Source organism: Ochlerotatus camptorhynchus, unplaced genomic scaffold (genome assembly GCF_037179485.1).
Source record: "Ochlerotatus camptorhynchus isolate MF236.1 unplaced genomic scaffold, CSIRO-AGI_Acam_v1.1 ptg000717l, whole genome shotgun sequence".
In the NCBI taxonomy this organism is placed as follows: domain Eukaryota; kingdom Metazoa; phylum Arthropoda; class Insecta; order Diptera; family Culicidae; genus Ochlerotatus; species Ochlerotatus camptorhynchus.
The window spans coordinates 46611-61074 of NW_027041192.1; the positions used below are offsets into that span (position 1 = coordinate 46611).

Below are 14464 nucleotides of genomic sequence, written 5' to 3' on the forward strand. Positions count from 1 at the left end.
ACCATGCGTTTCCATGACTACAAATACCCTCATCTTCTGGATCATTGGTGAGCAAGACTCGACGTTGAAAACAACATATACATAGTTAACTTGGTCTATATTTTTTTTATTTTTATTTTTGAAATTGCGCCCCACAACCCTTGCATATGTGTTGTTCAAATTTGCATCATCAATTGATCCAGTCCATAAATCAATTCGAATTTCCATTAAAAATAAAATGGTATTGTATGTGCATTTTCCGAACGGGACGATTTTCGTCACACGAGCAGTCGGGCGTACAACAATTTCGTTTTATATTTTCCATTTTCCGATGAAGCCCACACAGGTACACAGCTGCGTTTGATCTAACATGTAGCGACATAACAGTATCTTGTTAAATTTTGCGAGGTAAGTAATGCATTTTTACGTAGGCTTTATTTTAAGTCCTTTCGTTGCTGAGAGACTTTTCTGGTATGTTGATGATTGAGGCAATAATGATTGGTGTGTCAGTGACTTTGTTGTTTCGAAAACCAACTCAGGATCATGAATTTAGCTAGAATCGCTTTATCCCCTGTAGAGAAAGCTGTGACACGTTTCTCTTGCTTCAAATATTGAATTTGATTCATGAAAACGAATTTAAAACGTGAGATAGGTGTTACAAAGTAGATTATTTCTCACCTATATTGCTCTATTTCAGTGCAGATAATATTTTGACCGTGGTTCTTCCATCATAAATTTTCCTTAGCAATATTAGCACGTTTTGTGCTATTGATTTTACCCATGGATCTATCAAATTGTCACTATTTCAACCACTTCGTTATTGATTCAAGAAGTAGCATGGGGAGCACTATTATTTACGTGACAACTGCTCAATTCATCGCAAGGCTTCGATTTCGTTGAGATAGTGCAGCGGTATGAAATCATTTTCAATTTCAATTTCTTAGATGGGTGGCTTTTAGGCGGTGCTGGTGATTGAGTGGTAAGCGTGGTAAGTAAGACTACTCAATCTCAGCCGAGCTCGTTGACCATCCCTATCCAAAGGGGGAGTTTGGTAAAGAGAGATGATAAAACCGATTTGTACCTTCCTAAAAGTTGTCCTAGCTCGCTGTCTACTCCTCTATATGCAATTTTTACACTGCCGTACTCTAAACGGAACTATCAATTCTATACTTTCATCTCCTCACTCTATCGTATAAAAAATACCACTTCAGTCTGCTATTTGAAATTAGCATCTTCAACTATGTAAAAGAGATATGATTGTAAGAACTTTAACCTATGCAACAATGGCTGTCCCCACAATTATTAAATAAACGTGTTTTGGTATGTGTACGAAAGACATTTTCCTAAAAAATAGTAAATTACTAATGGGCCAGAATTGTATGAATAAGATCTGGATACATATTTTAACCCTTTTCACCAAAATATTGCCAATTCATTCACGCATTCGTTATATTTGCACTAAAAAATACGACCGGTCGATTTTGTTTTTCTCACGTCATGAAATTTGAATTCATGTTTTCATTAGCTTTCACTTCTCAGAACTAGACTAAAAACAATTACGACACGTGTTTCTACAAGCACTTTTACAGGCAATATTTACTTAAATAATACCATTAGCAACGTTTAAAACGCGAGCCGAGAATAATGTTGTAAGCTGGAACTGTTTTGTTTACCTTTTTTCTATACTCAGCATTATGAAGGTATGTGTACGAATCAACTATCATCGTATCCAGTGTTGTCGATTTAATTGATAGAAGCGATAGAATATCCATTTGCCGCAATTACGGCCTCAACACGCTTCCGGAATGCTCGACAGATTCTGATAATATAGTCCGAATCCATATTTCTACAGGCGCGGGTCAATGTTTATCTGAGGCTTGCTGTACTGGAGTGGCGTTTGGCACAGGCCTTGGCCTTCATGACGCACCACACTGAATAATTCAAGGGGCTAAGATCGGGGCTGGATGGCGACCGCATATTTTTCGAGCGAAACGGCAGATGTTCCTTCAGGCAATTCTGCGTGCGGTTCGAGATGTGGCATGGTGCCCCGTCTTTCTGAAAGACCGCATTCGGCTACGGTCTATATTGTTTAGTAATCCACGGAAGAACGTTCTTACTAATAATGCCGATATACACCATTATAACGCATACAGTATGTGTGCAGACTATGCCTAGGAATAGTCACCTATACACCCACATTCTCGTTTACGATCGATCCGTATTTTCCATAGATTAAACCTCCAAGAGGATTTTCTAACCCCAGTGCATCGGGGAAAACTGACTTTGTCCTAAGAGCTAGTTAACATACACTTTGAAACAATATTTGAAAAGCCTTCCGACGACCACCTTACAGAATCTGTTCATGTGTTTCATGAAACATGACACATTATGTACCTACTTATTTTATAAAAATCTGTAATAGAATCTTACATTTACCGGTTTGTTTTGATACACAGCAAAAAAAAATAATTTTGATATCACGTCAAAGTGGATGCACTACAATCATGTCGAAAATATGGTGTAATATTACTTGCTAAAAAGGACAAAATTATCATTAATACAATGCATGAACTGACATTACGCTGCTTTTACTGCATTTGTTTATTTATGTGGTCATAAAAATTACATGAAATTTTCGACATGATTGTAGTGCATCCACTTTGATGTGATATCAAAATTATTTTTTTGCTGTGTAATGAAGAGTACCCTTTCCCTAGTAATTTCCAAACAAATTTCAAATAGAATCGCTGTGTGCAGCAGAAAGGATAATTTGAACCACCCTAGTATGCAAATGTTCAGCACACCCGATCAATATTGTTAATAATGCTTCGTTCATCGTTGTGACCAAAGTTATTTAGGCAAACGGTAGCTGCGAGTGGTTAAATTGAAAAAGTAAATTTTTGATTAAATTCGTTTTACGAAACACCACACCGCATCTGTCTGCATGAATAATGTATTTCCTTTCACTGTGGATTTATTTTGCGATCGTCTTACCGAAGAAGTCGGAGCCGGAAAAATTTGTCAAAAAGCACATTAGAGATTGTGCAAGCAGTGCTTTACTACCTTTACACTCTGTTGGTTATTGCTTTACTGCCGCTTCAGGTGGGGATTTGATATTTGTATCCATTCATCGTGAGGAGTGATTCAAACCTTATTGCTGGTGGAATTGATGGTACGTCTTAAGCATTATTGTCCTTGGAATCCTCTCCTTTGGCTAATACGTCTCAACTGGAACTTTGCACCTTTCTTCAGGTATTTTTTCTTTGATCTCTTCTACAATTGTCAATTGAAGATTTATGCACACGTCTTCTTCTTCTTCTTCTTCTTCTTCTTCTTCTTCTTCTTCTTCGCATTTCAAGCTTATTGCATATCGCATAATAGCTTATTGCGTGCTCTAAACTTAGTGTTCTAGATGCCCTTCCACAGTTATTAATTGAGAGCTTTCGATGCCTGTACCATTTTTGCATTGGTATAATTGTGTGGCAAGTCCAATCATACTTCTATGCCCAGGGAAATCGAGAAATTTTCCAACCCGAAAAATTCCAAGACCGGACCGGGAATTGAACCCAGCCACCTCCAGCATGGTCTTGCTTTGTAGCTGCGGCTTTACCGACTGAGCTAACGGAGGCCCCGTATCATAATTTCAATAATAGAAAAATATTAAAATTAATCGTATAGAGCTTCTCGACAATCAACTTTAGCTGCTGAACAGCTTATGGATGTAAAAATAGCCCTTTCAAATGAAAAGTAGGTATAGGTGTAGCCAGAGGAGGGCAGGGGGCGGGGGAAACTGCCCCTAAACTCAGCAACACAAAGGCTTTCGGTGAAATGGCATTCGGCCAAATTTTCCATAGTTAATTATTTTTGCTCCCCTCCCTAGCTCGAAACCTGGCTACGCCCTAAAGGAGGTTATATTGTTTGCTTGGTTAGTTTGCGCAGATTTCTGCGATATTGCGCTGAAATTTACATGAAATATCGTGTGTGCTATATATCGCAGAAATTTACATGGATTTTTCATACGGTGCAGGGTTTCAAAAAGGTCATTTTCAAAACCTCATATACTGGTATCGTCCGATGTCTCAAAATTGATGATTTTTCATCCAGAAGTAAATAAACATCAAACCATGCACCAACAATTCGATCTGGCTACATCCGGATACCCGGAACCGGCTCCGGTAGGGCTCAAAAAGGGCGCTTCCTAAACTCCATGTAGTGGTATCGTCCGACAGCTCAAAATTTATGATTTTTCATCCAAAAGTAAATAAATATCATGCTATGGACCAAAAAGTGGATCTGACCACATCAGGATACCCAAAACTAGATGTGGTCAAATCCACCTGTTGGTGCATGATGTCTTTTTACTTCTGGATGAAAAATCATAAATTTTGAGCCGTCGGACGCTTCCACACATGAGGTTTTGGAAGTGTCCTCTTTGAAGCCTTACCGGAACCGATTCCAGGTATCCAGATGTGTCCAGATTCACATTTCGATCCATGGCATGATGTTTATTCACTTCTGGATGAAAAATCATAAATTTTGAGCAGTCGGACCGTACCAGCACATGAGGTTTTGGAAGTGTCCATTTGTGCCCTAGCAGAACCGGTGATAAATGGTTAAATAGTAAAAATGGGCAGGATGCTATTCTAGGAACGTTTATCTTTCTTTTGATGCCAATAGATCAAGAATCGGTTCAAACATGGATTTGTGAAAGCGAGTTGCAGTCTGGGTCTGTTTAACACTCTAATACACTTTTGACGTAGAACTACGTATTTTTCGACTATACTGGGGTGCAAATCAACAAATATTTGTGATGAAATAGTGTTAGGTTTTGAACGCTTGTAATTTTGTCATTTATAGATGAAAATAAAATCCAAATACGCCAATCGATAGGATATTACATTACAAATCTGCTGAAATAAATATTTTTTTTGCAATATTCCACAAAAAACATTTGAAAATTGTACAAATGATAATTTTATCTCTGTTTTCTTGAAATAAACGATTTTCCCTAACCCAGTCGTTATAATCGAGTACTGTTTGGTTTTACATCGTTCTGCTTGAACTTGAAATAATATAAAACAGCGCTGCTGTCATGCCTCTGCTCATTACCGCTTCGGACGGCGTGGCACTTGGTCCTGCAGCAAGCCGGTGCAAGTCAGCGGATTAAGGTGGTTTTTTTTTCGTTTCCTAAAGTTAGAAAAAGTGAGTGATTTCGTTACAAAGTTACAGCTTTTTTGTAGTGACGCCAGGTCAAAAAAGACCCTAATGCACTAGGAAGGTTAAGGTCCCAAGTAGCATTTCTTGTTTTATTGCACTCTATTAGTGGTTATTGAGATCAATTTTATAAAACCGTCAATAAAATTAATAGCTCCAGCACAACCTCTTGATAACCGCTATAAGATCGTCTTGCAGCTTAGTGGACCACTCTTGATAAGGTTTATAAAGCATGTTTGAGAATCAGAATAAAGCTGTCTTAAAACCTTTTATCAGAAAGCTTCATACTCTACAAAAGGTTCTCATAGCCTCTATAAGAGTAATATTGTATCCAAGCAGTTTTATTACGCTTTGGTGAAAATCAGTTATAAAGCCAATTTAATTTTTATTGGCTTCAAAGCAACCGCCATAAATTAGCTTGTTGTTGTTCTGTTCTGCTGAAACTTTTTTTTTTCCATATGGAAATCTTTATCGGTAAAAATAGGTTTGAGTGTTGGTGTCAAGATCATCATGCAATCAATTTTGTTTCATGGCGACATTAGTGAAAATCTTAGAGAAAATATACGACTTTTTTGAAGTTCCAAAACATATGCGCTTGAAATTTTATCGTGTATATTGGGATAATATGAGCGTCAAATAAATGCGCCTCCAAAATAATTAAAGTTAACAAAAAAGATTGTTTCAGAAATCAAATGAATTTGATGGAATCACCTTAATTTTACAGAAAATAGATCTCAATACATAAATTCATACCAATGCACACTGGAAATCATTTCGGATCTCTTATTTAGCCATTGTTTTATTGAAATTTTTTGGATTTTATTCCAAGGCTAATGGCATTTTCATAATGACAATATGGCGACAGAGGACAGCAGGCAAGAAAAACACCAAGCGCAATTTCTTAAAATGTCTAATGCTTACATTGCACACTGGGTCACGAATCCAACCTAGCGGAGCAAAATTAATAACTCCGAAACGAAACATTTCCGTGACTTGGTGTCTTGGGCAAAATTTCTCATCATAATAAGGACCATCTATTGACATAAACAAATAGTTCAAAACTCTTCCGCAAAGATGGTGCCACAATCTAACTTCTTTCTCTGACGTTTTGGAGACTTGATGTCCTGGGCAAAGTTGTTTATCTTGACAAAATGAACAGCTCTTTCAAAGACGTTAAATTTCCACAGTCTACTGGTTCCAAGTTATATGGAGTTAAAGAAAAAAATGTCGAAAATATGGTTTTTTCTTTCTGTTTCGGTTTTTTTTTGCTTACAACTATTTAATGTTATATTTTTCTCTTATGCAAATACATTAAATAAATAGCTTTTTTGAAGAAACATACTGTGCGATTTAAGTCTTTACATGACCGTGGGGATGCAAAGAGAAAGTCGACGAAGAGAATCTGTCAATGTTATTTAGGACCTAATGCAATGTTCAGCTTGAATTCATTTTTTTATTTGAGGGCAAATGTATATTACTATTCTACGGGTGCAACCAATGAATTTTACAAACATTTGGAAAAGTTTTGAATGGTACATTAACCTTTATGAAAAGTTATGCGTGATTTCAACCTTTTTGTCCTACACTCATAAAATAAATCACATAACCAGTGGAAAATATCCATGTAAATTTCACATAACTTTCATGTGATCCCATAATTGGAAATTGCACCACTAAATCACATGAATGTTATGTGTCCAATGAAATCTATATGATTTCTCATATAGAATTTCTAATGCTATGTGATATTCAGGTAAAAATCATTGTTTTTGTTTTTGGAAAGATACTATGTGCGTTCCTAATAGAAATTAAGTGAAAACTTTTTTCAGTGTAGGACTGTCACCATTCCATGCATTTCGACCAAGATTCGACAGTGTCACCCCATGTATATGCGAGCGAGAACGAAAGAATTATAGAGATTGCTGACGTTTTTCTTACGCACACTACGTCGCGTATACGTATACACGAAATGTTTTCATGCTCATGCTAACAATTTTGTTGATATTCTTTGCGCTCCGCTTGAAAGTACCGGAAAGTTTTGATTTTTTTCTATGCTGTAAAAATAAACCGCCTATTTATATTTCTGACAAGTTGCAACTGAATGCTTATAATTGTTTTAAAATAACCATTGCATGGCCAACTAGTTTTATTGCGCTTACTCATAAAGCAACAAAAGGATTTATTTTTGGGTTTTATAAAGGCAATTCATATTACTTTTTTTATACTTCAAAGCAATCATAAAAGCTTTCATAAGTGAAAATAGCATAAGCATCAGTTGGTTTTTTAATTAGCTTTATAGGGGTTTTGTAGCTAGCTATAAGAATGTTTCATGACTTGCTTTGTATATGACCGTCATAAAGCTGTAGGTAATGGTTGCAGCTGCAATAAAACCTTTATAAATTTTGAATAAAGCCAAGCAGCTCTAGAATTGTTACTTGGGGGTGGATTCTGTCCTGAGCGATATTTCACGTGCGGTTCGAGATTTTGCGAAGGCACGAGAGGGGGAAAAGAACATACTAGAAGTCTCTCTGATGTCAACGCAAATTTTGCTCCGCTCCGCGTGCGTCTGCGAGAATGCAAAATCACCCAATTACCCAAAAACTACAAACGTTAAATGACTTTTAGTCGCGATATTTTTCAGGCATAGAAAATGCACTCTCCGAATCTAGGAGGCGCATTCTATCCTTCAGTTTCAAAGTAGAATACGTGTTCCAATTATGGCTATACGTCTCTATTGTGGCGTTTTTCAATCATGGCATATGGGAATTCCATAGATCATATTTGTATAAAAAAAAACTCAAAAACGAAAAAGCAAACACATCGTTGATATGTTGTGTAAAATAGCCTAAATGTTCAAGGAAAAATATAAAAACATATTGCGCCCTCGACTGGGAAATGATGTGCGTTGAAATGGTTTTACAGTCTTAACAAAATCAAAATATTATTTTATTTTAGTTTTGTCAGACGTTTTGGCCCATTTGGGTCCATCTTCATGAACTCTAGAAGTATTTATTGACATTCTTAGACTTTCATACATTGACATATTGTATTAGCAGGCAGTCGATCAGGATGAAAATCTTTCACTTTATTCCCATCAGTTCAGGATAGATGATTGATATTGATGCCAGAGAGTAAAGTCCCAGTTAAATATAAAAATTATTTTGGTGCTTTTGAATCCTACGATTTCTGTTTTTAAACATATCAAGCTGAACATTGCATTAGGTCCTAAGTAACATTAATGGATTCTCTTCGTCGACTTTCTCTTTGGTTAATAACTTGAGCACATAACCGTTTCTTGTTGTGTTTGTCATATTGGATGCTAGATAAAAGCTTCTTTTATCGATTTGTGTGCTGAAAATACCTTGGAGAATCTGTCAATGTTACTTAAGACCTAATGCAATGTTCAGCTTGATATATCCAGAAACTGAAAACGTGTATATGTGAATAGTAACACCAACCGGTGGAAACTAACTATTTTAAATTGGCTCACTACTTGACTAGCCTATTGGTCCCAAATACATCTATAAGCGTACCCTATTCTAGTCGAATTTCTAGCATTAAACTATGTTTGTTTTGATTCGCTATGAAAGTTTGACAGATAAAATGAGGGGTTCGTGGATTTTCATATGTTTCGCGGAGTGCATCGATTAGCTTGGGACCGAAGAGAGTACCAGAGCAGAGCAAAAAAGTTTAGCACGTTTCTTTGGAACCTTCTGGTCTTAACAGTTACCTCTATGGTAACACATTGTGGATTGAGCTGTGATTTTTGAGTCTTGACAAATGAATGAATTGAAAAAAACATTGCGGTGTACTCCTGTCCTGCTGTCTTATCTCGTTAGTCTAGGTTAGCATCTTAGTAGCATTTAGTACGTCACGCGAAATCATGGAATTTTTTTCCTTGATTTGTTTTCCGTCGATCTTGTTTTCCGCGCTGAGCACCAATGCTATCGACGCCAGGGAGGCAGCTCCACCACCTGGACCCTACCTATCGACCCATACACTCATGAACCGGGGACCAACGGCTTTACTTCCCTTCCGAAGGAAGGCGTGATCAAAGATGTTATGCCTCAGAACATCCCGGCGGCGCCGACTGGGATTGAACCCAGGCCTGCTGGGGTGAGAGGTAATCTCGCTTACCACTACACCACTACACCACTCCTCCTCCTTGTCACAGATTTCTGAGCCCCTTCCCCTTAAAGCGTGACGTTCTTAATGGATCCCCCTAGTATGTCAGGGCTAGTTTTTTCTTAAATATTTTATTTATTTCAGTGGAATAATTACAGGAAAAGTGAAAATGTTCTCTTGAAAGTGTAATTACTTGACAGTTTGTCACTGAAGGTAAATAAGAGTTTTGAATTAGGCCGATGAAATGTTTTATTTTATTTCATACTAGCTGAGTGTGCCCGGTCTTGCTCGGGATTCAATATTAGCTTGAGTTTATGCGCCGATTTAAAAAAAAAGCATGCTATATTGTACGTAGCCCCCCCCCCCTATTATCTAAGGGGCTACCTCCTATGATTATCTCCTTATACCCCCAAACTCGCCCCCACATGCCTAATTTGGTTCCATTTGCTTGATTAGTTCTCGAGTTATGCAGAAATTTCTGTTTCATTTGTATGGGAGCCCCCCCTTACAGAAGGGGGAGGGGTCTCGAACCATCATAAGAACCTTCCACGGCCCCAAAAACCCCTGTATACAAATTTTCACGCCAATCGGTTCAGTAGTTTCCGAGTCTATAAGGGTCAGACAGACAGACAGACAGACAGAAATTCATTTTTATATATATAGAAGATAGAAGATAGAAGATAGAAGATTAAAAATTACAAAACATAGAAGGGACAAATTCAAATTCTGCCATCATCATTTGCTCTGCGCTTTATCTTTAAACTTAATTTTTATAATTAATTTATTAATTTATTATTAAATGAGTTGTTAATACATTTTTTCGTCCCTTGTTTGCGACACAATCAAACCCCCACCAACCCCATACCCCCGCCACCTATTTGAAAGAAAATAATATTTGCAGCATCCTTATCAGCAACCATGAATGCCGTGTGGGAACAGCAAATTTGTTTTGATTGAGAACTGTAATAGATACATTTATAGATCTTAAAATCGAAACATGAGTATTACCTATGTCGATACATTCGTTAAAAAAAAAAATCACATTTATCTTCATCGTCAGCTTTATGACAAATGATTCTTCCTTTAAGGCCTTTCCTTGATTACGAAGCCCACACGATTTGTCAGTCGATCTATTTTTGCCTGCGATGGAATAAAAGTTCACATTTTGTTTTCGGATCCAGTACAAATTTAAACTTACTATTTCGACAACTGTTTAACAATTTAAAATGAGTTTTTAATAAATTTTAAGTTATAAAACTCGTAGCCTTGTGTGTTTGTTGTTTCTTAATCGTACTGTTCAGTTGTAAATAGTGGCACGTGCAAAAGTTAGGCATTCTTCTCTGCAGTTATCTTTTCAGGTAGACTCGTTTAACTGGAAAATACATAAACAAATGGCATTATCATCATTGCCTTTCTAAACGTGCCTACCATTCCTGCATAGCATGGTTGTGATGATTGGCAGCATTTTGTCATATTAGCTCCGATGCTAGCAGCTGCCGACTTTAGTTTTGTTGCAAAGTTGTTTCAAAGACATTCATGCTGTACTTGTGAAATTCTGGGTAATGAACTAACGCAAAAGAGATGAGGTGTATGGTCGTGATTTTTATGCTAGCATCGTGCGCGATGGCTGCTTTCGGTATTTCGTTAAAGTAAATTTTGTGAAATAAATAATACTTAAGTGCTTTTGTAGATGATCTTCGGTTACCTGATTATCCAGTGCATTACAATGATTACAGCCGACAGTGTCATGTACCTGTGAAATGTTCTAGTGATCCTCGGTGTCCAAATATTAACGATTGGAAGGACTTAGAGCGTTGGGCGCAGCAGGAAGCATTCACAAAGTTTAAAAGGGATTCGAGCTTCGAGGATAATCCGTCTTCCTTGATCAGTGATAGTGAATATGATTTCAATTTGTTTTTCACCAAAGGACTGGATGATGATCAAGAGATTGGAGTTAAAAATACTTTGACAACCGATATCTTATTGCAATATCTAGCGATTAAAGGGAAATGCTCTGTGCGAAATATGCTAGAAAGGCACTGTCCAAACGTTAGCCAATCGCTGTCTCTGGAAAAATGCCAGCACAGAAAGCTGCACAAATGCGATCCAGACTATCCGTGAGTAGCTGTGGTAATCTCTTAGAATGGAGAATTATCATAGAATGGAAGGATTTTTTATTTTAAAATATAGTGCGTTTTCGTCAATAGAATGGAGTGGAATATTCAAACAAAGAGCGTCATTAATTTTCGGTGTATTTTTTTCAAAATTTTATTGGATTTATCTCTAAACTTATTAAGAGAGTTATAAGTAAATTATTAAATATGGACTAGTCAATGTTTTGAAACAGAAAAAAAACCTATGTTCTAAGGATTTTTTTTTTTAGTATATCCTAGAATTTATAAATTAATCTCTTTTACAGGTATCGATCTTACGATGGAGTGTGCAACAACCTGCGACATGCAACTTGGGGTCAAGCTGGCAATCCTCTCAAATTTGAACTGGCACCGTGCTTCGATGATTATGTTTCCAAGCGTCGCATGAGTGCGTCTGGACGAAGTCTGCCAAACAACAGAGAAGTTATTAGTGATATTCAACGCGTGACATTTGATGTACCCACCAATGTTCAACTTCGCCATGTATTTACCCTATTTGGCGTTTTATTTTCCGAACTTGTTAACACGGACATAATTGGCCGAGCAATGAAACGGGCCCGTAATGCTACCACAGGCTTCCGTGGATGCCGTCCTGATGGAAGTGGCGTATCTTTATACCGTGCACCCTTGACCGCACCTATGGATGTTTCCGCTCAAGATCCAAACTATGGTCCAATGCACGTAGAGTGCTTGAATTTTAGCCCGATTGAAAATGCCAATGATCAATGCGATATTAGGTATCCCACCAAGAGAAACATCGGCACTAGTTATCTAGATCTAGACGTAATGTATGCTCATGGAAATTATGATAGTGAAGGGAAAATAGTAGTATCCCATTGCAAAGCATCTTCTGCGTTTGATACGAATCATGTCCTTTCTATTCAGTTTTTAAGTGTAGCAGGGCTTTTCTCACAACTTCACAATTACTGTATTGACAGAGCTAGTTCATGTTGTGTAAATCAATCAAAAGAGATTATGATAGAAAAGTGCCGTGCATTGACGATCGGTGTATATCAACGTATCGTTTACGAAGAATTGCTGTTGAGCTTGTTCGGGGAAGAGTTCTACAAGCAATGCAATTTTGATTGTGAGTACGACGAGGATTTGGAATCTAGTGTATCTTCTACGTACACCAATTCAGCGGGTCGTTTTCAGCACATATGGATTCCAGATAACGTAACGGTTGTATCTGGTAACGACCGGGTTCAGAGACCTTTTTTTGAGTTTTTTCTCAACCTAGAATCGTTTGACTGCCCGAGCATCCTAGAAGGAATGCTGGAAGATCCGGTTCAAAGCTCCAGAATGTCGGATTCGGTATGGTAGTAGCATTTGTTATACCATTTGATTAGAACTAAACAATTTTTTGAACATTCTAGCTGATTAATACATTCTTTTCCAAAGACGGAAAAAAGGGGCATTGCTTGATGTGTCTTGATTTAGAAAGAGGTCGAGATGCGGGTTTATGTCCATTGGTTTTATACAAACATTATTTCGACAAGATATCAGGTAACCCAACGAAGTGTTATGAATCGTTTGATGATTTGAATGATATTTTCCAAAAAGAAGTAAGTATACAAACGTCTATCCATAGACATACTTAATACATTTTTATTTTCAATTTTAGCTGGTAGATGTGTTTAGGAATCACTACGAAAGTCCACATGATATAGATGCACTATTTTTAATCTTTGAAAAAGTACGAGACAAAGAGGTCAACATGCCAAGAACGATAGCTACAGCATACTGTGTTCTGTATAAACGGCTGAAATGTAGTGATCGGTTTTTCTACAGTTGGAATCAATTTTTATCACCTGGTATGTTGAATAAGCACAACACGATTTTTTTTCAATTAACACTATAAGACCTTAACGTTTTTAGCCCAGAAAGAATTGATTCACTCTATCGACATGTCAACCCTCTTGGCACTGTTTGGAGGAATAAAGAATGTACCTGTTGTTCCATGGCATTATCAATCGAAAAGAGTTCCTGCTCAGCAGCTTCTGGAAAAAATTGAAAACAAACTTCATTTATTCTGTAGTCTCTGAATTGAATCACAGCTTATTCTAAAAATAAACTGTTCGTCTGACATTACGATCATACCGTATTTTTTTTTTAGAAATACACCTTATTTTCATGAATTGTGTGACATAATAAACGTCTTTCTCTTTAGTTTGAGCTAAGAGTTATTAACTTATATTTGCAATTAACTTCTTTGTTTTCCTTTGTTATTACGCTCTGGAACAAGAACTTTACGCATAATGTTTATTTTTGCTGCGTGTTTTTCTTCCGCGGATCTGTTTTTTTTTGCATTAAACATCATTGGCTTGTGCTGTAATTTAGTTTTAAGTGTTCATGAAATTGTGCTATAGTTGAGAGTGCTGATTCAACCAGCGAGCGAAGCGGATGTGTTTTGTTTCTTTTGTGCTTTTTTGCAAAGCGTTTCGTTCTCGAGTTACTGAAGTTTTTCGGCTGTGTTATTGTGGGTGGACTGATGATCGTATTTTATAAGTTTTAATTCCCGTGCGCGATAATTTGATTTGATTGAATAGGATTTTGCAAATGACACTTTCTTGTGTTGCTGATGCAATTGTGCTTGGTGTGCTCTCGTGTTTTTCTTTGTTGCCCGCTATGACCTCTAGCGCGCTGATCTATTTTTCAGTTGCTGCGATGAGCAACGTCTTTGTGTAGTGTTAAAAAAGAAAGTCCGAAAACACATGACCTTGATTATGCATGGAGTGCGTTCTTTTGTGGATACGAGCTAGAAGAGCGTTATCAGTGATTGCGGTGGTTCAAGGAACATTAAATAAAGCATTTCCGAAAACATGACGCTGCAAAGTCACTAGGCCAATCGGGTGAGATCTTTTCATTGTATCTAAAGGGTGATACGGTCAAAATTTGGTCAAGGGAAAACGCGTGTAAATCGGTGAAATCGTTTATTTAAAAAATCAAATTAAATTTCTTTTTCAAGTTCAATTAGTATAAAATTCAGGAAA

The 14464-nt window shown here is 37.1% G+C and overlaps 1 protein-coding gene across 1 annotated transcript; it reads left to right on the top strand.

The window, feature by feature from the left end:
* The first annotated feature begins 10870 nt into the window (after positions 1-10870).
* LOC135714778 (heme peroxidase 2-like) lies at positions 10871-13516 on the top strand. The gene is made up of 6 exons (XM_065238148.1): positions 10871-10954; positions 11009-11435; positions 11738-12785; positions 12848-13036; positions 13096-13285; positions 13350-13516. The coding sequence occupies exons 1-6, from the start codon at positions 10900-10902 to the stop codon at positions 13514-13516; spliced, it is 2076 nt and encodes a 691-aa protein (XP_065094220.1). The 5' UTR covers positions 10871-10899.
* Positions 13517-14464: the final 948 nt, after the last annotated feature.

Excerpts from the sequence above, each read along its gene's own strand:
- LOC135714778 (XM_065238148.1), top strand. The coding sequence starts at position 10,900 with ATGAGGTGTATGGTCGTGATTTTTATGCTAGCATCGTGCGCGATGGCT. Across the intron at positions 12,786-12,847 it reads GCTCCAGAATGTCGGATTCG|CTGATTAATACATTCTTTTC; the intron begins GTATGGTAGTAG and ends TGAACATTCTAG. Across the intron at positions 13,286-13,349 it reads GAATCAATTTTTATCACCTG|CCCAGAAAGAATTGATTCAC; the intron begins GTATGTTGAATA and ends TAACGTTTTTAG.